The sequence below is a fragment of the Chionomys nivalis genome, chromosome 1, assembly GCF_950005125.1.
Source record: "Chionomys nivalis chromosome 1, mChiNiv1.1, whole genome shotgun sequence".
Classification (NCBI taxonomy): Eukaryota; Metazoa; Chordata; class Mammalia; order Rodentia; family Cricetidae; genus Chionomys; species Chionomys nivalis.
The window spans coordinates 111,673,252-111,697,310 of record NC_080086.1 but is presented as its reverse complement, the minus strand read 5'-3'; the positions used below and the strand labels follow the sequence as shown (position 1 = coordinate 111,697,310).

The 24,059-nt window shown below is 46.3% G+C and overlaps 1 protein-coding gene across 1 annotated transcript in view; it reads right to left on the bottom strand.

Moving 5' to 3' along the window:
* Positions 1-4,743: 4,743 nt before the first annotated feature.
* Notch3 (notch receptor 3) overlaps positions 4,744-24,059 on the bottom strand; it is a 45,340-nt gene continuing 26,024 nt past the window's right edge. Inside the window, exons 24-32 of the mRNA XM_057769204.1 lie at positions 23,376-23,708; positions 21,503-21,657; positions 20,982-21,204; positions 18,999-19,083; positions 16,243-16,405; positions 14,888-15,192; positions 12,877-13,024; positions 8,388-8,485; positions 4,744-6,791 (exon numbers count right to left, since the gene is read on the bottom strand). Of these exons, the coding sequence (XP_057625187.1) occupies positions 5,751-6,791; positions 8,388-8,485; positions 12,877-13,024; positions 14,888-15,192; positions 16,243-16,405; positions 18,999-19,083; positions 20,982-21,204; positions 21,503-21,657; positions 23,376-23,708 (2,551 nt within the window). The 3' untranslated portion in view covers positions 4,744-5,750. The remainder of the gene's footprint in view (positions 6,792-8,387; positions 8,486-12,876; positions 13,025-14,887; positions 15,193-16,242; positions 16,406-18,998; positions 19,084-20,981; positions 21,205-21,502; positions 21,658-23,375; positions 23,709-24,059) is intronic.

The window sequence follows — 24,059 nt, the reverse complement described above, 5'->3', positions numbered from 1 at the left end:
CACACACAAAAAAAAATCAGTAGCCCTCCTATATACAAATGATAAAATGGCTGAGAAAGAAATCAGAGAAAGAAATCACCATTTACAAATACTGTAAAATATCTTGGGGTAACACTAACCAAAGAAGTGAAAAACCTGTATGACAAGAACTTTAAGTCTTTGAAGAAAGAAATTGAGATACCAGAAAATAGAAAGATCTCCCATGCTCTTGGATAGGTAGGATCAACATAATAAAAATGGCAATACTACCAAAAACAATCTACAGATTCAATGCAATCCCCAGCAAAATCCCAACACAGTTCTTTACAGACCTCAAAAGAACAATACCCAACTTCATATGAAAAAACAAAAAACCCAAAATAACCAAAACAATCTTGTACAATAAACGAACTTCTAGAGTCATTACCATCCCTGAAATCAAGCTCTATTATAGAGCTACAGTAATGAAAACAGCTTGGTATTGGCATAAAAACAGACGGGTGGACCAATGGAATCGAATCAAAGACCCTTATATTAATCTGCACCCATACAAACACCTGACTTTGACAAAGAAGCTAAAATTATACAATGGAAAAAAGAAAGCATCTTCAACAAATGGTCCTGGCATAACTGGATATCTACATGTAGAAGAATGCAAATAGATCCATATCTATCCACATGGAAAAAACTCAAGTTCAAATGGATCAAAGATTTCAGCATAAATCCAGCCACACTGAGACTCATAAAAGAGAAAGTGGGAAGTAGCCTTGAACGCATGAGCACAGGAGACAACTTCCTAAATACAACACCGGAAGCACAGAGACTGAGAGCAACAATAAATAAATGGGACCTTCTGAAACTGAGAAGCTTCTGTAAGGCAAAGGACACAGTCAATAAGACAAAACAGCAGCCTACAGAATGGGAAAAGATTTTCACCAACTCCACATTGGACAGAGGACTGATCTCCAAAATATATAAAGAACTCAAAAAACTAGACATCAAAATACCAAATAATCTAATTAAAAAGGGGGTACAGATTCAAACAAAGAATTCTCAACAGAAGAATCTCAAGTGACACGTAAGAAACTTAAGAATCTTAAGAGACACTTAAGAAACTGCTCAACATCCTTAGCCATCAGGGAAATACAAATCAAAATGACTCTGAGATATCATCTTACACCTGTCAGAATGGCCAGGATCAAAAACACCAATGATAACTTATGCTAAAGAAGATGCAGAGTAAGGAGAACAGTCCTTCATTGCTGGTAGGAATGCAAACTTGTACAGCCACTTTGGAAATCAGTATGGGCGGTCTCTCAGAAAATTGGGACTCAACCTACCTCAAGACCCAGCAATACCACTTTTGGGCATACACCCAAAGAATGCTCAATCACACTGCAAGGACATTTGCTCAGCTATGTTCATAGCATCATCATTTGTAATAGCCAGAACCTAGAAACAACCTAGATGCTGCTCAACTAGAGAATGAACAAAGAAAATGTAGTACATTTACACAATAGAGCATTACTTAGCAGTTTTTTAAAAATGACATCTTGAAATTTGCATGCAAATGAATGGAATTAGAAATAAAAACATCCTGAGTGAGGTAATTAAGATCCAGAAAGATGAGAGCGTTATGTACTCGCTCATAAGTGAATATTAGACGTAAAGCAAAGGATAACCAGCCTATAGTCCATGACCCCAGAGAAGCCTGGTAACAAGGAGAACCCTAAGAGAAACATACATGGATGCCCCAGGAAGGGGAAATAGACAAAATCTCCTGAGAAAATTGGGAGTGTAGGGGTGGAGGGAGGAGGGGAGGAGGAAAAGGGGGTAAAGGAACATGAGGGAATGGATGTTTGAGATGGGAGAAGGACAGAGAGGAAGAGCAAAAAAAGAGATACCTTTATTGATAGAGTCATTATGGGGCTAGCAAGAAACCTGGCACTAGAGAAATTCCCAGGAATCCACAAGGATGACCCCAGCTAAGAATCTAAGCAATAGTAGAGAGGGTGCATGAACTGGCCCCCCGTAATCAGATTGATGACTACTTTAATTGTCATCATAAACCTTCATCCAGCAACTGATGGGAACAGATGCAGAGATCCACAGCGGAGCACTTGGCTGAGCCTTCAACGTCCATTCAAAGAGAGGGAGGAGTGAGAATACAAGCAAAGAGGTCAAGACCATGATGGGGAAACCCACAGAGATGGTTTACCTGAGCTAACAGCAGTTCACTGTTCCGGAATGACAGTGAGAGACCCAGCACAGGACCACACCAGGCCCTCTGAATGTGGGCGACAGTTGTGTGACAGCGCAGTCTATGGGGCACTGGCAGCGGGAACAGGATTATCCCTACTGCTTAAAGTGACTTTTTGGAGCCCATTCTCTTTGGAGGAATACCTTACTCAACCTAGATACAGTGGGGAGGGCCTTGGTCCTGCCTCAAAGCAATGTGCTAACTTTGTTGACTCCCTGTGGGAAGCCTTACCCTCTCTGAAAAGTGAATGGGGATGGGGTAGGAGGAAGATGGAGGAAGTGGGAGGAGGAGAGGGAGTGGGAACTGGGATTGGTATGTAAGATGAGAAAAGACAGTTTTTTTTTAATTAATTAATTAATTAATTAATTAATTAAAATAAAACCAAAAAAAAAGAGGAAAAACGAAAAAAAGAATATGCAAAGAAGAGAGCCATAGCAACTCACATCTGTAACCCCAGCACTTGGGAGGGTGTTTTAGTCTGCTTTCTATTACTATGATAAACACCATTACCAAAAGCAACTTGGGTTGGAAAAGATTTATTTCACCTTACAGCTTAGAGTTCATCATGAAGCGAACTCAGGGCAGAAACCAGGAGGCAGGAACGGAAGCAGAGACCAGAGAGGAACACTGCTCCTCCTGGCTGCTTCAGCCTCCTTCCTTATCCAACCTAGGCAACTTCTCAGTTGAAATTTCCTCTTCCTAGATAGGTCTAAGTTTGTGTCAAGTTGACATAAAAAAAAAATCATCAGAGATTAATATAGAAAGAGCAACCGTTCAAGGCCAGTTTAGGCTATGCAAGTTCCGTGACACCTTGAGCTACAGTTGAAGGCCCTCAAAAATAAAAACCCACATGGGGAAAAAATGTGCCCACTGTCCAAATTGGTTACCAATTTCACCAGGAACCCAGGACACGGTACATGCCAAGCAAGGGCTCTACCACTAAGTCATACCTCACCTTCAGCAAATTTTCTTTATTATCCCATGACCTTAAAAGCATCAATAGGGCATGGTGGATTACAACTGTAATCCCAGCAGCACCAGGGAGGTTAAGGCAGGAAAATGAGTGAAGAGTCTAGCCTGCGCTATGTAAGTGAGACCTTGCATTAAACAAAGAACACCAGTTAAGAAACTTCTCCGTGACTGGTAAGATGGCTCAGTGGGTAAAGGCTCTTGTCACCAAGTCTGAGGATCTGAGTTCAATCCAGAACTTACACTGTGGAAGGAAAGAACTGATTCCCGAAATGTGTCCTCTGGTCATCACATGACCCCAATGTGTGCCCCCGCCACATTCAAATGCATAAATAAAAATGTAATAAAACACGTAGTTTTACAATTTTTTCCTCAGGCAATAGAGAAGGTAAAAGTGCTTTCTGGAAAATCTGACAAGCTCATTTTGCTCCCCAGACCCCAACAGGTGAAAATAAACTCCTAAATGCTGCCCTCTGACCTCCACATGCACGCATGGCATCCTCCTGCCCACATTCATACACGCAAAAACACACAATAATAATAAATCATTTTTAAGCTGGGTATGGTGACCCACTTTTTTTCATCACAGCACTCAGGAAGCAGAGGCAGGCAGGTCTCTGAGTTCAAGGTCAGCCTGGTATAAAATGGGAGTTCCAGAACAGACAGGACTACACAAAGAAACCCTGTCCAAAAACATTAATAATAATTTTTTAAATATTTATTTATTATATATGCAGTGTTAGTTTCCAGGTCTGCCTACATGCCAGAAGAGGACATCAGACCTCATTATAGCTAGCTGTAAGCCACTATGTGGTTGCTGGGAATTGAACTCAGGACCTCTGGAAGAACAGTCAGTGTTCTTAACCTCTGAGCCATCTCTCCAGCCCTAATAATAATTTTTTTAAAGAAAGAAAGTTCTCAAACAATGCATTCTATTGGTTCATCTTAAGGTAGATAGCCACTCAAGATCCAATGACTGGAATCACCTGATGCGATGCTTAACACTTTGTCAACTTGACACAATCTACGAACACCTGGGAAGAGAAGTTGTCTACAGCTGATTGACCTGAGAGCATGTCCATAGGGGATTGTCTTAATTAAGTCAATTGACATAAAAAAAGACCCGGCCTACTGTGGGTGGCACCATTCCCTAGACAGACGTTTCTGAACTGTGTAAGAGTGTAGAAATCCAGTTGAACACAAAGAAGCTTGCATGCATTCATTTCTTTCTCTTTGCTTTTGACTGTCGATGTGATATGACTATTTTAAGTTCTTGCCTTGAGTTCCTCGTAATAATGAACTCTAACCTGGAACTGTAAGCTAGAATAAACTCCTCTCTCCTCTGTTTCTTTTTTTAATTAAGTTCTTATTTAAAGTAACAGAAATGAATCTAGGACACCTGGCCAAAAAGGAACCAAAGGTGGACTGGAAAACCACATGGTTTTTCCCCAAGATGGGAGTTCAAGTTAGCCCTGTGTAAGCAGAGACCCAGAAGTGCCCACTTTGGACAGAAACCAAAGACACTGGGTGTTAACTATTCCTTTATTAGGTGGTAAGGGAACTGGGAGGTGAGGGCTGTACAATGCAAGACCTGGGAATTAAGCTACAACGGACTGTGACCAAGTGCCATATTATAAAAATAGCCTAAAAACATTGCTATTAGGCAGTGAGGCTGAGCCGAGGGAATACCAGGAAGAGGGGGTGCTACTCTCACAGGTAGTGTCTCCCCAACTTCAGCCCTGTATTTACAATTAGAAGTGGAATGCATACAAAATACATGACGTCCCCCAACCCTAAAAGGTGAGCCAGGCTCAGGAGGGGGACCTGGAGTGGGGGCTTTGGTGGGAAAGACCCCTTTCTCAGTGAGTCTACAAATTTTATCTGGAATGCAGTGAAGTCAGGAAAGGGTATGGGAAGGGAAAGGAGGCTCCCAAGTGTCCCCTGACCCCAGGGGAGGGTGTGCCCAAGGCTGGCTACTTGGTACATACCAGGGCCGCATACTCAGTACACGGGACCCTGGTCCTGTCTGTGTACTCGGTACACAGAGTCCGGATCGGCCGAATGGGCCCACAGACTCAGCCCCACGGGGGCGCTGGAGGGATTTGCAGGGGCGGGGAGCATCTCCATATATATATTTTGTAAAAAATAATAATAATAAGTTTGTTTAAATGAATTTGTCTCTATACAAAACGTAAAAAAGAAAAAATAACTCACTCATGCCAGAGTGTGAGAAAATAAGAAGAGGCAAAAACAAAAGGTGCGCACAGGAGAGGGGGAAGTAGTGGAGGCAGGGTGAGGGGTCAAGAAGTCCCAGACCCCTTAGAGGGCCGAGATGGTGGGAGGTCAGCCCCTACCCATTATAAATAAAGGAAGACTGGGGGTCTGGGCTTGTGACCAGCTTGGTCACACTACTACGGAGAGGTGCAGGAAGGCGGGTACAGAACAGAGAGAAACGGATGAGAATAAAATTAAAAGGAAGAGAAACCAGAGAGGGGTGTTACTTCAACCCCATCCTCACCCCTGCTCGCCAAGATCCAAGAACTTAGGCCATCACCTGTCTCTTGGGGGTGACTTCTGGCTGGGGCCCCAGCTGAGTCTGGGACTGAGGGAGGGAAGGAACAGGCATGGGGTGTGGCTGAGCAGATAGGGCTCCAGCGGCTGTGGCACCAGTGGCAGTTGCTGGGCTAGGGGTAGAGTCGGACCAGTCTGAGAGGGCGGGAGGGGACGGGCTGGCCCAGTGCTCTGGAGACTCTGGAGATGGGGTCAAATAAGGATGCTCGCTGGGAACCCGCAGGAAGCGGGCCTTTGTGGGGCTGCTGTGAGTCCCCGCTGCAGGGTATTCCTCTCCATGTCCTGGGGCCGCCAGGTAGGGTGGCGGTCGCTCCTGGGGAGAAACTGGGGTTCCTGGGTTGAGTAGTTGGGGTCCTGGAGCCAGGGGCAACAGGAATGAGGGCCCAGGTGGGGCAGGTGGAGGCAGCCGGGCCCAGTCGAGGGGCACAGCCACAGGGTTGAGTAGACCCAGGCTGAGCACACAACCCCCGGGAGGCTGGCGCCCGAGAGGGCCGGCCCGATTTGCACCAAGTTGTGCCAAGGACACCGCAGTAGCCGTGGTAGCATAGGGACCCTCCAGGGGGAAGCCTCCAGGGGAAGCAGGGGGCCCACCGAAAGGCCTTGGGGAGTCCAGCGAGTCCACAGGCGACAATGTGACAGAGCTGTCTGCCAGGGGGCCTGGGCAGGCTAGTGCCAGCTTCTTGCCCCGACCCCGGGTTCCCTGTGGCCCCAGCCCCGTCTTGCCAGGTGGCCTCCTGCTCTTCTTGGTCCCAGACTGCACCGCTTTGAGCCCAGGAAGGAAAGCCCCTGGTGGGCAGAGCAGAGGCCCCAAGCCATGGGGACCCGGGGGACTTCGGGGACCACTGGGCTGGTCCAGCAACCGCACAATGTCCTGGTGCAACCGCTCTTGGGCTACATCTCGGGGCAGCCTGTCCAGGTGATCTGTGATCTCCCGGTTGGCAAAATGGTCCAGCAGCAGCTTGGCAGCCTCAAAACTGCCCTCACGGGCAGCCAAGAACAGTGGTGTCTCCTCCTGAGGGAAGGAAAGGGGCAGAACCCACAGATGTCAGTCACTCTCTGCCCCACACCTAGGTCTCTAGTTCCTAGGACATCCTGTGAACCCTGAAGACAGATGGATCTGGGTTGCGATCCCAGCTCTGCTGAAGGAACAAGCTCTCTCCCCTCAGCCATGTGCCTGCGGCAGGTGCATCTAGCCAGGACTTACCTTAGGCACAAAATTTAAAGGGGCATCAAAATCTCCGGTCATCAAAATAAATTACATGCTGATACAACGACTTGTGAAAGATTAAGAAGCCAGGTGGCAGGGCTCTCATGGTGATGCACACTTTCAATCCTAGCACCCAGGGGCAAAGACGGGAATCTCTGTGAGTCCAGGCTAGTCTGGTCTACATAGTGAGACCTTGACAAAAAAGGGATCAAAAAAGAAACCAAAAGCCAGGTGTGGTAATGGCAAGATGGCACAGTGGGTAGATGCACTTGTGACCAAGCCTGTTCACTTCCATCCTTGGTACGCAAACAGGCAGCTCACACCTGCCTGGAACTGCAGCTCCAGGGGGATTCAACACCGGCAACTCCTGTCCACATACACACACACACACACACACACACACACACACTTTAAAAATAAAATACATCACTGAAAAAAACAGCCAGGAATGACAGTATATACCAGCATTTCTGCAGCAGAAACATGAGAATTGTGAGTTCAAAGCTAGCTTGGGGTACAAACCCAGTCTCATCTCTCTCTTTCTCTCTCTCTCTCTCTCTCATATATATATATATATATATATATATATATATGTATGTATGTATGTATATAGTATAATATAGTATATAAATGTTATATTATAATATTTTATATATATTTCATATTTTAAAAAGTAAAGCCAGTGGATGGGTCAGCAGGTAAAGATGCCTGATAACCTAAGTTCAAACAACAGAACCTAAATAATATAAGAAGAGAACTGACTCCCACAAGTTGTACTCTGACCTCCACACTCTTGCTGTGGAAACACACATAAACAGTAAATAAAAGTAACAAGATAAGCCGGGAGGTGGTGGCGCACACCTGTAATCCCAGCAGTCGGGAGGCAGAGGCAGGCGGATCTCTGTGAGTTCGAGACCAGCCTGGTCTACAAGAGCTAGTTCCAGGACAGGCTCCAAAACCACAGAGAAACCCTGTTTCGAAAAACCAAAAAAAAAAAAAAAAAAAAAAAAAAAAAAAAAAAAAGTAACAAGATAAAAGAGATTATGGACTGATCCTCTGGTGAGGGTTTTTGACAATCAACCTAACATTTGCCTTTTCCTGAGGACCTGCTCAGTGCTTGACAAATGAGTCTGCTTGCTGAAGCTCACAAATGCAATAGAGGATGCTACTGCTTCCCTAATTCACAAGGAGGACACTGAGTTTCAGAGATGTGTAGCTACTTGCCCATTGTCACACAGTGACTACCACAAATGTCCTCCTTTGATCTGCTGTCAGAGCCTGTAGGCCTGATTCCCACTCCTGAAAGCGGACTATAGGCAAGATGAAAGCCCCCAAAGGCTTTTTCCAAGCCTGCTGTGCCACGTACAAGGGCTGTGGCAGTACCAGCTCCCAAGGACTCACCTTGCTGTCCTGCATGTCCTTGTTGGCTCCATTTTTCAGCAGAGCCAAGGTAGCCTCCACATTGTTCACAGCTGCAGCCCAATGTAAGGCTGATTTCCCTGCAGATAAAATCAGAGCCAGGTTCATGTCAGGTCCCCAAGACAGGACAGGCAAACTAAGGAAGTTATTTCCACCCCTATTAAGAGACAACATCCCCTGTAGGCATTTTGGCCATCCACAGGCATGGGTTACAAGATGCACCCTTCGCTATGAAAGAACATGTTCCGGCTTCAGGTCAGACCACCTCTCTCTCTCTCTCTCTCTCTCTCTCTCTTTCTGCCTTCAGTCTCTCCTTAGCTGCTTTTTAAAAATTATCTAATATCTACCATGAATGAACACCCCTCCATCCCCTGACCCAGGGACCTTTGTCTGTTAAAGCAGTCTTAGAGGCCATTGAGGCTTTGGAGTCCATCACCCTGGTAACAAAGAAAACGAACACATCAGCTTGCCATTCAGTAAAGTTCAAATTACCATAGAAAACACTGGAGGTGCCTGGGTATGCGGAAGCCCACTAGAGCAAAGCTCTTTCCTTAACAGAAACTGAGTATGACCTCTGGTCCTTGGTGGAAACCCGACATGCTACATACAGCTGTCTCCTTTTCAGAGTTAACTTGGGGAGCTGGAGACATAGTTCAGAGGAGCAATGGCTGCTCTTCCAGGAGACCCAGGTTCAGTTCCCAGCACTCACATGACAGTTCACAACTGCCTACATGTAACTGCAGCTCCAGAAGATCTGACACCCTCTTGTGGCCTGTGTGAGCACTGCATGCGTGTGGTAACACCTTTTTTAAACAGCCCAGTAGGGCCTATCAGTGACCAGTCCAGGACTGCCTTTGTCCCTCCAGGAAATCTGAGTCACCTGAAGACATGCTAAGGACAGGAGAGGATATAAAGTACTTTCCTTCCTAGGATCCCTCTCTCGATGCAGCTGCTTGTAAAATTTCCATCAGGCAGCACTTTGGAGCCTCTTCCATGCAGCCTGTGTATTTTCTGTTTTCTTCTTTGGCCGTGCATGTATGGTCTTGTGTGTGGGTGTATGTGTATGCACATGTGTGTGTGCATGTGGCCGTGCATGTATGGTCTTGTGTACGGGTATATGTGTATGCACATGTGTGTGTGCATGTGGCCGTACATGTATGGTCTTGTGTGTGGGTGTATGTGTATGCACATGTGTGTGTGCATGTGGCCGTGCATGTATGGTCTTGTGTGTATGTGTATGCACATGTGGCCGTGCATGTATGGTCTTGTGTGTGGGTGTATGTGTATGCACATGTGTGTGTGCATGTGGCCATGCATGTATGGTCTTGTGTGTGGGTGTATGTGTATGCACATGTGTGTGCATGTGGAGGCTGGATCTTCCACCATATTCATTGAGGTAGGATCTCTCAATCAAACCCAGAACTCAACAGCATACTAATCTTTTTTTTTAATTTTTTTAATATTTATTTATTATGCATACAATATTCTGTCTGTGTGTATCTAATCTTGTTTGGCAGCTTGCTCTAAGGATCCCTGTCTCTGGAATTACACACAGCTGACCATCACACCCACTTAGTGTTTACATAGGTCTCTGAAGATCCAAACTCAGGCTTTCACACGTGTACGGCAAGTGCTTGAAACACTAAGCCCCCCTTTTCCTTCTTTTCTATTTTTTTATTTGTTTTGTTTTTCAAGACAGGGTTTCTCCGTGTAGCCCTGGCTGTCCTGAAACTTACCCTGTAGACCAGGCTGGCCTTGAACTCACAGACATCCACCTGCCTCTGCCTCCAAGTGTGGGATTAAAAGCATGAGCCACCACCGCCCAACCTCTATTTTCCTTTGGATACTGAGCAAAGCCCAGGCATGATTTCCTGGTTCTCTGAACTTATTTGTCCTCTGAAGCTTACCCCTCCCCCGGCTGCCACCAGGCTGCAGTTTTCTGGCCACCATCTCAAAAGACACAAATTTCTCTTTCTTTCCCCTATCTCTCTGTTCCGGAGAGACTCACACCTCGCTTGCTGTTGCTTTTCTATCAAACACTAATGAAACTGTGTTTGAGTTCTCTTCTGAATCCATTTATAAATCCTTTTATGGATGAAACAGAGGATGCAGGAAAGAAGTCCAAGCTACCCAGTAACACCAGAAGTGGAATTCTGTCCCAGATGCTGTAGTGCCCAGTCCAGACCCTCATCCAGCACACCAACCACCAACTGTGCAATCGCAGATGTCAATGAGGATGAAGCTGATAACCAAAGGGTACTCCACAGGATGTTTGTGAGTGTCCGAGTGTGTCTACAGCTGTGTGAGACCCTTTGGACACAGGGACAGCTTGCTGTGACTCTGCTCAGGTCATACCCAAGACCAGGAAACTGCCCTCACAGATTGCCAGATTTGCTAGTTTATGACACCTGTCCAGCAGGTGGCAGCAGAGTCCATTTTTCCCAACAAAGCCCAGTCAGGCTAGGGATGCTGTCCAACCGTTGAAGCTCTTGCCTAGTGTGAGCAAGGCATCAGCTTTTATCCCCAGTGTGACCAAAACCAAAACCAAAAGCAAAAAAAAAAAAAAAAAAAAAAAAAAAAAAAAAAGTTAATGATAGAGTGTCCTCACAGAGTATCTTTGCCAGCTATTTGTCTAACAAGGGGTCAGTAGTCAGAATATATAAAGCAGCACAATCAATTCAATAAATAAGACAATTAGCTGCACAGTTCACAAGAGAAAAACCAATAATCAATAAATACATTTAAAATGTTCAAAGAACAGACGTACAGGCACATGCTTTGAATCCCAGCCTCTGAAATCAGAGGAAGGTAGACCTCTCTGAGTTCAAGGCCAGCTTGGTCTACAGAGCTAGTTCCAGGCCAGCCAGGGCTACAAAGTGAGACCTTGTCGTAAACAAAACAACAGCAATAACCAAAAAACAAACAAACAAAAACCCTTACCATCCACCTTAGCCATAAAGAAAATTAAATACAAATTAAAATTATACTGAGATAGCCAGGCAGTGGTCCTAGCACTCAAGAGGCAAAGACAGGCAGATCTCTGAGTTCAAGGCCAGCCTGGTCTACAAGCAAGTTCCAAGATAACCAGAACTATTCAAAGAAATACTGTAGGGCTGGAGAGATGGCTCAGAGGTTAAGAGCATTGCCTGCTCTTCCAAAGGTCCTGAGTTCAATTCCCAGCCACCACACGGTGGCTCACAACCATCTATAATGGGGTCTGGTGCCCTCTGCTGGCCTGCAGGCATACACACAGACAGAATATTGTATACATAATAAATAAATATTTTAAAAGAAACAACTTATTTAAAAAAAAAAAAGAAAGAAAGAAACACTGTATTGAAAAAGAGTATACTGAAATGCTACCAGAATGACTTTCATTAAGAAAGGGGGGCAGAGAGAGAGAGAGAATACAAATCCTCGAGAAAGGGATCCTCATGCACTCGTGATGAGGATGTAACTAGCACAGCCACTATAGAGGACATTACAGGTGTCCTCAAACACTTAAATGTAGAACTGCCCTATGGTCCAGCTATGGTTCTCCTGGACGAATCTGAGTCAGCATACAATCGAGGCACCCGCACACCCATGCCAACTGTGGCACCCACAGCATCTACACTATGGAATCAGCTCGGGTACCCATCAACACTGTGTTAATAATGGAGTGTTATTCAGCCGAAGTAAAGAAGGAAAATGAACTAGGCAGTGGCAAATGCCTCACTTGGGAAAGAGAGACAGGAGGAGGATCAGGAGTTCAAGATCTTTGGCTACACAGTCAGTTGGTAGCAAGCCTGGGTTACATGAGACCCTGTCTCAAAAGGGGGGTGGGGTGTCAAATTAAACAATTTTCAAGAAAACTGATAAGAATAGGAGACCATCATGGTAAGTGAAGTAATGCAGACTCAAAGACAAGTACTTCAGGGTTTATTGAATACTTGGAATCTAAAAAAAAGCAGGGGAAGGGAGAGGACCACAAAAGTAGAGGTGGACTTTAGGGGGCAGGACCTGATAGAAAGGAGAGAGGAAGTGAAAGGGGAGTGGATGTCATCAGAGTGTGCTGTCCATAAGAACAAAACTTAATGAAACTCACTGTTTTATACCAGTCAAGCTAGGGAGAGGGTCAGGGAGCACGGAGAGAGAAAGGGAAGGGAAGGGAGAGGGAAAGGGAAGGGGAAGAGAGGGAGAAAAAAAGGGAAGGGAGGGGAGGGGAGGGAAAAAGAAGGGGAAGAGAGGGAAAGGAAAGGAAGAGAGGGAAGGGGAGGGGAAGGAGAGAAAGAAAAGGAGAAACAAAGAGCATGTCTTGGGGAACCTACATTCTTTCCTAAAGTAGAGGCACCCCATGAGTCCTGTTCCAGCCATGTGGGAGCCCTGGTGTGCACAGCTGAACACACACTTGGTGTCAACATGGGTGTGAGTTCACACTAAGAAGGCAGCAGCACCAAGAGGCCCCACCCATCACATCCTCAGCACTTACCCAGCTCATCCACAGCATTGACATCGGCATGGCTAGCAATGAGCTCTTCCACCATGCCCTCCACTGCCAGGCGGGCCGCCAGGATCAGTGCAGTAGAGCCGTCTGCCATGCGAGCATCCAGGTCAGTGGAGCGGTTCCTGATGAGAATCTTTAATAAAAAATAATAACAATTAAAAAAAGTCATGGAAGGACATCATGCAAAAGCAGAGGAATGCATGGCACCCGGAGAGCCCCAAACCCCACAGCCTTGGGACCCACGAGCTTCAGGTACTTCCTGACTTACAATGGGGTGATATTTTTGCTAATCCCATTGTAGATCGAAAGTAACCTCATTGAAAAAATAGATTTATAGAATAGTATGTAGGAGGCTAGGGAAATGGCTCAGTGGACATGTATCTGACCTCAGATCCCAAAGTCCGTGTTGAAAAAAAAAAAGGCCAAATTTTGTTGTGTGTTTAACCCTCAGGCTGTGTGGGAAAGGACAGGAGAATCAACAGAGCTTGCTGGCCACCAGCGTAGCTCCAGGTTCAGTGATGGATTCTGTCTCAAAAAGAATAAGATAGAGAATAGAGCAAGATATCCAACAGCAAGCTGGGCAGTGGTGGCACACACCTTTAATCCCAACGCTTGGGGGGCAGATCTCTGTAAATTCAAGACCAGTCTGGTCTACAAAGCAAGTTCCAGAATAGACAGGGCTACACAGAGAAAGCATCTCAAGAAAAGAAAAGAAAAGAAAAGAAAAGAAAAGAAAAGAAGACATCCAACAGCCTCCTTTGGCTGCTGCAGCTGGACAGCAGGCATGTGTATACACATATGCCACACAAACAAACCACACACAAAGTAAAGCACCAACACACATGCACATCAGCACTTACAAAAAACTCAAACGTGCAAATAAAAATAATACCATAATAAAACACAGCACTTTATATGCTAAACTTAAGAAAAATTTAAAAAAATCTTTGTTTTTATCTCTAAGACAGGGTCCCACTGGGCAGCCCTGGCTGTCCTGTAAATCACTCTGTAGATTAGTGGCTGGGATTAAAACCGTGTGCCACCACAGCCAGGTAAAAACAATGGGTTTAACAACCCTAATCCTCTAAAGAGCAGAGCTTAGTGGACCCAGCCCAGTTTAAAAGTACTGGGAACAAAGTGTCAGTCTATGGTTGAACAAAGGCAGCAAACACGCAAACTAGGATATAAATGAGGGCTTGCTCTGCTGTGCAGCGTTCGTCCAGCATGTGCAAACCACGGCTCAAGCCCCAGTGAGGGGGACAGAAAGCTATTTATGTATCAGGAAGCAGGTAGTGTAATCCCATCACTGGGGGGTGCAGAGGCACGAGGATCAAGTTCAATGCTAGCCCGAGCCATACACTAGACGGTCCAAAAACAAAAAAAAAACAAAAACAAAAACAAATAGTGCTGAACATCGTGTATTTCCTTGAATATTTCACTAACAAGTGAAAAAGCAGAACACTGAGGCTACAAGTAGAAAAATCTAAGCCAGAGGGCTCAGCAGGTAAAGGCTAGCTGCCAAGCCTGAAGACCTGCGTTCAATCCCCAGGATCTACATGGTGGAAGGAGAGAACTAATTCCTGGTTGTTGGCTTTTAATTAATTAATTTTTAAAATTAATTGTGTGTGTGTGCACGCACACACGCAGGGTCTGAGGAGGCCAGAAGAGTGTGTCAGATCCCCTGGAGCTGGAGTCACAGGTGGTTGTGAGCAACCAGATGTGGATGCTGGGAACCAAACTCAGGTCTTCTGCGGAGGAGCTCTAAATGCCCTTAACCACTGAGTCACCTCTCCAGCTCCTGAGAACCAATTGTTAAAGTTATCCTCTGACCTCCACACTTTTTAAAAAAAAACTCTAGGTCAGGCACTACTTATTCTTGGCAGGTCCCAAATATCCATTTCCAAACAACAAAAACAAGCTTTGCCAGGGCTCAAATCCAGGTGAATCCGATGTCCACCCAGTAGCTCTGCAGTCTGAAGAGACAAGCCTGTCTCACCTGAAAAACACCCTGGGCATCGGCCGTCACCGCTGTGTGCAGCGGGGTGCGGCCCGAATGGTCCTGGGCGTTGGTGTCTGCCCCAGCATCCAGTAGCCGCTTGGCGGCATCCGCACGTGCATAGCGGGCAGCCAGATGCAGGGCAGTCTCGCCAGTGCGGTCAGTTCGTGCTCCAAGCTGGGCCCCCTGGCAGATCAGGTCTGATATGATGCTGGCTGACGCGTCATCCGCCTCGTCTTCCTCGGCCGGCATCGGCTCCAGGGCTCCCCCACAGAAGGAGGCCAGCATAAGAGGGGTGAAGCCATCTGCAGGGACCGGGAGGGTGTCACTGGCATAGGGATCTTCCTGAGAGATAATGTCAGGGGCTCTGTAGTAGATGCAACTCGGTCACACCGCACCACAAGACAGAGGTAAGTTCTCCCAACTGCAAAGCCACCCCAACAAAGATCACAAACGGGATCCCAGGAAGCAGTGCATTTATAGAACAAGGGGAGGAGGTACTACCTCTTCCCTCGTTTTCCTTTTCACGCATTCTCCAGTAGCAAGCCCTATTTAGACCAGACAGAGACTGGTTTATCTGTATATTATAGTCCTCTAGCCACATTGATTGGCCCCAAGATGAATACGTGATTCTAGTCTGCCCAGTCAGAACCATTCTGATATTTTCCTGACAAGCTGTACAGCTGGAGCTAAGTAGAAAAAAATGAATCAAATGCCCAGGAATCAGGGGCTTGATGGGTAAAGATGCCTGCCACCAAACTGGACCGCCTGAATTTGATCCCTAGGACCCAGAGTGCGGTAGGAGACAACCAATGCCAGCAAGATGTCCTCTGACCTCCTTGTGCGTGAATAACACACAAATAGGTGTAATTTAAAAAAAAAAATAACCCTCAACCAGGCCTTGTGGCCCACACCTTAATCCCAGCACTCGGGAGTCAGAGGTGGATTTCTCTGAGTTCAGCCTGGCCTACAGAGTGAGTTCCAGGACTAGTCAGGGCTATTTGGGGAAAGAAAGAGTGAGAAAGGGAAAGAGGGAGGAAGGAAGAGAGGGAGGGAGGGAGAAAAGAAGGAAAGAAGGAAGGAAGGAAGGAAGGAAGGAAGGAAGGAAGGAAGGAAGGAAGGAAGGAAATCTCAACCTCATGAAGAAAAGGTCAAGATCCAGTTAGCTTCAAAGTTGCAGCTACATACCAGTGTATGCTGTTTTACTTAACTTTGCATTGGGCCCTTATCACTTACAACCTGAAGTCTGGCTTAACGCACACACCAGGCGTAGACCCCGACGCTCCCAGAATACAGTCCCATGTGAGATCTATCAATAGGACCACTGAGGAGCCTCTTCGGGGAGGGGTACTCACCAGGGCCACGTACGTTAACATCCATGCCATCAGTATCTGCATCACCCTGGGGTGGAGTCAGCGCCATGGCGGGGGCCACACGGATATCAGCGGCAACCAGGTGGTGCTGGGTCCACTGGCGACAGTCCACAGGCTCCTCAGCCCCCATGCCTGGCTCCTCTACCTGGAGGGATACAGATCCAGGCTCTGATCTCCCGTTTGGTGGTGGGAGAGGCAGTACCAGAGAGTAGGTGGGCAGTTAGTTCCACATGTGTCGCTGATGGAGCTGTCTCCAAGTCTAGGGCACCATTGATAGCCTGCTGATTCAAAAAACTAAAATAGGAGCGGGAAGAGAGCTCGGCATGCAGACGTCCTTGCAGATTAGACATGGCTCTCCACACATGTGCTCGCCCATGTGCTCACACATGCAAACATGTACACACATACATAAAAATAGAGGATTAAAAAGGAAAAAGAACAAAACTTTCTCTGTAGCTTTAGAGCCTCTCTTGGAACTAGCTCTTGTAAAGCAGGCTGGTCTCGAATTCACAAAGATCTACCTGCCTCTGCCTCACGAGTGCTGGGATTAAAGGCATGCACCACCACCGCTCAGCCAAAACATTTTTATTAAATTATCAAAACAAGAGATAACTTGCCACCAAGCCCAATGGCCTGAGTTTGATCCCTGAAATCCATACAGTGGACAGAGAGAAACGACTCCAAGTTTTCCTCTGACCTCCGCATGCATGACACGGATACATACCCCCACATACACACAAATTAATAAATAATAAACAAGTGTAAATTTCTTTTTTTTTTTTTTTTTTTTTGAGATAGAGTTTCTCTGTGTAGCCCTGACTGTCCTGGAACTCATTCTGTAGACCAGGCTGACCTCGAACTCACAAGGATCTACCTGCCTCTGCCTCCCGAGTATTGGGATTAAAGGCATACGCCACTACCTGGCAATGTAAATTTTTTTAATTATCAAAATAAAGCTGTCACAGTGGCACAACCTATCATCTAGCACTCATGAAGTGGAGGCAGGAGGATAAATAGTTTGCAGCCAGTCTGGTCTACATGTTAAGACTCAAAAGAATAGAGAATGTTAGTTATACCCTTAATGTTACCAGCACTTGGGAGGCCAAGGCAGGTGGATCTCTTGAGTTTGAGCCTGGCCTGGTCTATATAGTCGGTTCTAGGATAGCAAAGTGGCTCAACGGGTAAGCACATTTGCCGCTAAGCCTGATGACCTGATTTGAAGCCAGGGGACTCACTTGGGTTAGAAAACTGGTTCTTCAAAGCTGTCCTCTGATCTCTATACAACACTGTGTTACATGTACCCATACATACACGAAATAAATAAAACGTAATGTTTAAAAACGCTGTTTTAAGTTATGTGCATGGGTGCTGTGCCTGTATGTCTTTGATGCCCACGGAATCCAGAAGAAGGCTTCAGATCCCATCTTCCAGAACTGGGTTACAGACATGTGTAAGCCACATGTGGGTGCTGGGAACCAAACACAGGTCCTCTGGAAGGGCAGCCAGCACTTAATTGCTGAGCCATCTCTCCAGCCTCCAATACTTTGTTTGTTTGTTTTATATTTTTATGTGTCTATTTTTGCAACACAACCACTGTTTTACCTCCTTCCTCTCTTTCCAGCTCTCCACCCCTACATCCACTCCTCCATTTCTATTCAGAGGCTGAAGATGGGTGCCCCAACAGTACAAAAGAACTTTGGGTGACTGTCCAGGCAGTGAGATGTCTCTGTTACTTCTAGAGTTTTGGAAGTTTCTTACTTCTTGTTTACTTAGGTAATAATATATCCTTCTGGAGTCTTTGATGGAGTTGAAGAATGGATAGTTATAGTTTTCCTTAGTTATGATAAAAGATAAAATAGATATAAATATTGTAACTGTAATTTTTGCTTTATAACTGTTTTGTTATATGTAATTTTACTATGTTAAAATGAAAGCCTTTCTTTTTTGTTTAAACAGAAAAAGGGGAAATGATGAAGGAGGGTCATCTGTCTATCTGTTACTTTCATTGGTTAATAAAGAAACTCCCTTGGCTTTTGATAGAACAGAAGCTTAGATAGTGGAGTAAACAGAACAGAATGCTGGGAGAAAGAAAGCAGAGTCAGAGAGCCACCATGGAGCCAGCCGCCAGGTCAGACATGCTGAATCTTTCCCGGTAAGCCACCACTTCGTGGTGCTACACAGATTATTAGAAATGGGTTAATCAAGATGTGAGAATTAGCCGATAAGAGGCTAGAACTAATGGGCCAGGTGGTGTTTAAAAGAATACAATTTGTGTGTTGTTATTTTGGGTGTAAAGCTAACCATGCAGGAGCCAGGAGGGACGAAAAACAAGACTGTAATTTTGCTACTGTTATGAATCGTAATATAAATATCTAATATGCAGGATATATGAAATATGACCTCTGTTAAAGAGTTTTTTGACCCCCATACACAAGGGGGTCACAACCCACAGGCTGAAAAATCACTGTTATAGGGTGACCCTAGGAACAGGGAGCTGCATGAGGAAGAACCAGATGGAGAAGGGGAACTCCCATCCACACAGGTAACCTGTAGCAAATCTCCTTCCCTCCTAACAAGGCAACAGAGCCTCACTAAGAAGAAAATGAGGTCACACAGATGTGGCAATTGTCTGGAGCTGTGGCAATGGAGACAGTGGAGACTCCCCTGGGCCTCTCAGCTGACCAGGGCCTCCCGGCCTGTGATCCTGATGGGGAAAGAGTAAGAGAAGTAGGCAATACCTTCAGTCTCTTGGCCTCTGGGCACTCTGAGTCCATCCAGTCTGTGGCCACCTCTCCCATCAGACTCTCGCCTTTGGCCATGTTCCTTGGGGAAAAACAGGAAGAAAAAGACATGAGAAAGTGCACTGGAGACATCTGACTCAGAAGGAGGATTTAAGGTTCAACTCAAGCAGAGGTCACAGAGGAGGTTATGGTTCAGGAATTGAGGAAGGGTCTTGGGTTGTTGACACAGGTTCCAATGAGGGATGGAAGGGCAGAGATGAAGTGACAAGAATTGTGTCCGGTTGATGAAGTTACAAGAATCATGTCAGTTTGCAATCAAAATTTTTCTCATTTATGTGTGCCTGTGTGTGTGCACATGAGTGTTTTGGACACATGGGTATGAGTGTAGATGTGCAGTTATGAAGCTGATAAATAGGAATCATCTTCATTCTCTCTTCAGTCTTGGTCATTGAAATAGGGTCTCTCAATCAAATCAAGAGTTCACTGATATGACAATTCTCACTCTCACTCTCCCTCGAGGAATCAGGACTTCATCTTCCAAGGCAGGCTGCCATGTTGTGGAATATTACTTTACCTATGTAAAGGTGTGTTACATTTGTTTATGCTGCATTTATTTAATTGTGTAAAGGTGTGTTGCTGTTTCGCCTTGCCTGCCTGAGGCACCTGATTGGCCTTATAAGAAGCTGAACAGCCAATAGCTAGGCAGCAGAGGGATAAGCAGGGCTGGTGTGCAGAGAGAATAAGTAAGAGGGGAGAAGAGAAGAGAAAATGAGGGAGAAAGAAAAGGAGATGCCCAAGGCCAGAAGCCAGGCAGCTGCCAGACAACCAGACATGGAGGAAGCAGTGAAAGAAGAACATACAAAATGAAAGAAAGGTAAAAAGCCCTGAGGCAAAATGTAGATAAAGAGAAAAAGATTTAAAAAACAGCTAAGATAAGGCCGAGTATTCATAGCTAATAACAAGTCTCATGTCATGATTTGTCATGGCTACGCTGCCATTCCCACCAAGAATTTAGGGAATTTATAACATTTATATGGGTTCTAGGGTTCCAGTTGGCACAGCTGCTCAGCAATCACTTAAAGTACTGAGCCATCCCTCAAGCTCCAGGTAGCCAGAATCTTAGGGTGGAACAGAGAGAGATGAGCAAACTATGGGATATAGAGGACAGTGTCAAAGCTCATGAAGAGGAGGCGCTCTATGACAAACGGATGGGTAGCCACGACTAAAAATGTCACAACGAGGAGTCCTGGAATCCTAGGGGAAGGTTAAAATCAGAATATGGTTGTAGGTATTGAGGGATAAGTCAAGTAGGAGGCTTGTAATTGAGGATGATCACAGGGGAATGAACACTGGGATTGGGTGGAAATGGGGGTCTGAAGTGAGATCAAGGGCACAGGTGGGTTGAAGCCAGAGGTGAGGCAGGGATCATCAAGAATACAGTCCTCGGGCTGGTGAGATGGCTCAGCGGTTAAGAGCATTGCCTGCTCTTCCAAAGGTCCTGAGTTCAATTCCCAGCAACCACATGGTGGCTCACAACCATCTGTAATGAGATCTGGTGCCCTCTTCTGGCCTGCAGGTATATATGCAGACAGAATATTGTATACTTAATAAATAAATATTAAAAAAAAAAAATACAGTCCTCCTGGTCAGGGACAGGTCGAGATGATGACAAAGATGAGGACAGCAGTCACGTGGGAATGAATCAGAATGATGTCTGGGAGGCCAACTCAGGATGGGGCTCGGGAAGGATATGAGTCAGGAAATGGAGAGAAATAGAGGATAAGGTCAAAGGTCAGGGATCAGGGACAATCCCCAGGGATCATGGAGTCTTTGGTCAAGAGGATGAACACTGACACTCCAGATGGAGTCTGAAGTTAAAACCAGGTCGGGGGTCAGAGGTTGGAGTATGACCAAGGTGGGGATGGTCCAGAACTTCCAAGGGCCCCAGAGTTAGGGATGGAGAGCAGACAAGGTCCTCACTTCATGCCCAGTGCATCTTGTCCCACAGGCTCCCTCCGGCCCTTGTGGCCAGCTGCTATGTCCTTGTGTAGTGCAAAGCCCTCGGGGAACCAGAGAGTGCTGTGCTCGCGCTTGCGCCTGGCCACCATGACACCCAGGATGAAGATGATCAGCAGAAAGACGGCACCTGCCACCAGCAGTGGCAGCAATGGCACACTCTGCTCTGGAGGCTCCAGCGGCTCTCCTGTAAGAAGGAAGCAGTGGATGAGCCCTCGGTCAAATAGCAGAGCAGGAACAACTAGGTAGGGTTTCAATCATGGGTGATAGATATGAAGCAAGGCTTTAGCCATGGAGCAACTAGGGTCCAACCGTGAGAGGCTCTTACTCATGGGACTGGCTTAGCTATGGACCAAGGCTCTAATCATCAGGTTGGGCTTCAACCAGAAGACGGGACTTTCCTCACGGGACTTCGGTCACACTCTAGGACTGTACCACTCCCTGGGGTCACATGCTCTGATGTCCCTCGTTTCTTCCCACTTCACCTCGAACGTCCCGCAGTGGGTATGGGAAATCAAGTCGCTCTACTGCTGACAAGGCTCCCAGGTAATCAGCAGCGCTCTGGGCATCAGGAAAGCAGTGGTCATTCTCGGGTGACTGCAGGCAGAGCCGATTGTCAATCTCCAGCATCACTACAGAGCTGTGGGAACAGAGCAAAGGCACCCAAAGGCTCAGCAGTTGTCCTCAGCATCTTAGACACCAAACCTCAGAAAGCCACCTCCATCTCCACACCAGCTGGTATCCAACCCCATTGTCTCTCCCAACAGGTCTTGTTGACCACCAGGGTCCCAAAGCTGTGAATCCAATAGGGTCTTCATTCACCCTAGTGGAGACTAGGATGTAGCCCTTTGCTGGGACATTGCACCCATATCTCAGCTCCTCTAAAAGCTTGCTTTTCTCCTCTGTTTCTTGCAGTGCTGGAAAAGAACTCAGAGCCTTGAATGTGCACGGCAGGTACTCCACCACTGAGCCATTGGCTCTAATACCCATCGACCCTTAGGTCTCAATGCATCCTGATTCCTATTTCATTTCCTTCTCGCCTGCTTCTCTGAGTCTCCCTTCTTTCCCTCCAATCTTCCATACCCAGTTGCCTTGTCTTTAGCCCTCATGCATCTCCCAGGGTTCCTTCCATACCTCAGGACCCCTAAGAATAGCAAACTCCAGCACAGCTCCTGCTTTTCACCCTGTGTCCTCATCACTGAGCCACTCTAGCCAAGAAAGAGCAGATACACCACATCACTCATCTCTTCCACTCTGGCTGCATCCAATCAGAACGTGCAAACCACAGTATCTCTGAAATCCAGCCCTCCTTTCGGGGTCAACCCAAACTTCAGACCCTGTTCCACCCTCAGCAAATGCCCTTCTCACTTCCAATTCCCCCTGCCTGGTCACCAGGGGCTAGTTCTGTAACTTTCACGAGATGGAGGAGGCATAGAGAGTATGTATATCAGAGATACAGTATATGTCTATAATCCTAGTACTTTGGAGGGCTGAGATAGGCCGACCATGAGTTCAAAGCCAACCTACATGGAAGGTTGCAAAACAGCTCAGCAGGAAAGGTGCTTACCATGCAAGCCTGACAACCTGGTTTGAAGCACTAAGCACTCACATAAAGATGCAGAGAGAACTGAGTCCACAAAATGGTCCTCTGACTCTACATGCATGCAGTGGCTTGAATGTCATGGCTCTTGGGAACGCACACACATCATACACACGATAATGAATACTTTTTAATTGAAGTTATTTTTTTTAACACATGCCTTTAACTGCTCTAGAAACAACCTGCCTCTCCTGGAGGCAGTAGCACCAGATCCGCAATGCCATTTTGAACGGCCACCCCCACACCCCCATCAGGTAGCCTCCCTGCGCCCCCCAAGACACACTCACATCTGAAGGCATTTCTCATTGTCACCACTAGGAGGTGTTGTCATTTGCATTTGAAGGGTAAAACCCTACTGCAGCTAGGTTCCCTGTAGTGTACACAGGATAAACATGACCCACAAAAAAAAAAAAAAAAAAAAAACTCACAGACACTTAAAAACCCGTGCAAGGGCTGGAGAGATGACTCAGAAGTTAAGAGCACTGGTTGCTCTTCCAGAGATCCTGAGTTCAATTCCCAGTAACCACATGAAGGCTCACAACCATATATGAGATCTGGTGCCCTCTTCTGGTGTGCAGGCATACATGGAGGCAGAATGCTATATACATAATAGATAAGTAAATCTTTAAAAGTAAAGAAAAGAAAAACCTGTAGAAGACGCATTGCAAGGAACACTCTCAATTAAGAAGGGTGAAATGCAAGGTCTGGGTCATCGCTGCCCTGCCCACTGTACCCAGCCTTGGGCTATAGTCACTCACCCGATCACCTCGGGACCCAGTTCGCGCCGGACACGGGACTCGGAGACAGGGCTTGGCCGGTGGTAGGGGAAGACCATGGCCTGGCCACGAGCATCCAGGCGGAAGCGCAGCGAGGTGCGCAAAATAGCGCTGAGTCGCTGCAGGAAATCAGCACTGGAACGCAACAACTCTTCAGGAGGCAGAAGAACCGTGAGGACCAGAACCCCTCGGGCCAGAAGGGCCGGGACCTCGCTGGCACAGTCCAGTCCATCCCAGCCACACTCCTCAGTATTGCAGCCCTGGTCACAGCGGCCATCTGCAAAGTGGTCGGCGCAGTACTTCTCATACACCGGGCTGGAGGCAGAGAACACACCATCAGAGATTCCCTCAGACACCTAAATGCTTACTTAGCAAAGAGCACTACTGCACAGTACTTGCACAGGGGACTCGAATGACCTTCCATATGTCAGACTTTCTGTAAATGCAGCTGTTGGTTGCATAACCACAGGTTCTGTGTTCCTAATTCGAAATACTAAAGCTATTTCAGAGTTTAATTTATTAATTAAATTTATTAATTTGGGTTTTAGAATATTTGCATATTTTCTTAACTATTGTATATGCAATGAATTATCTTTCAATATATGTTGTTTTAAGATAAGATCTCACATATCTCAGGCTGGCCTCAAACTCCCTAGGTTAGCCAGG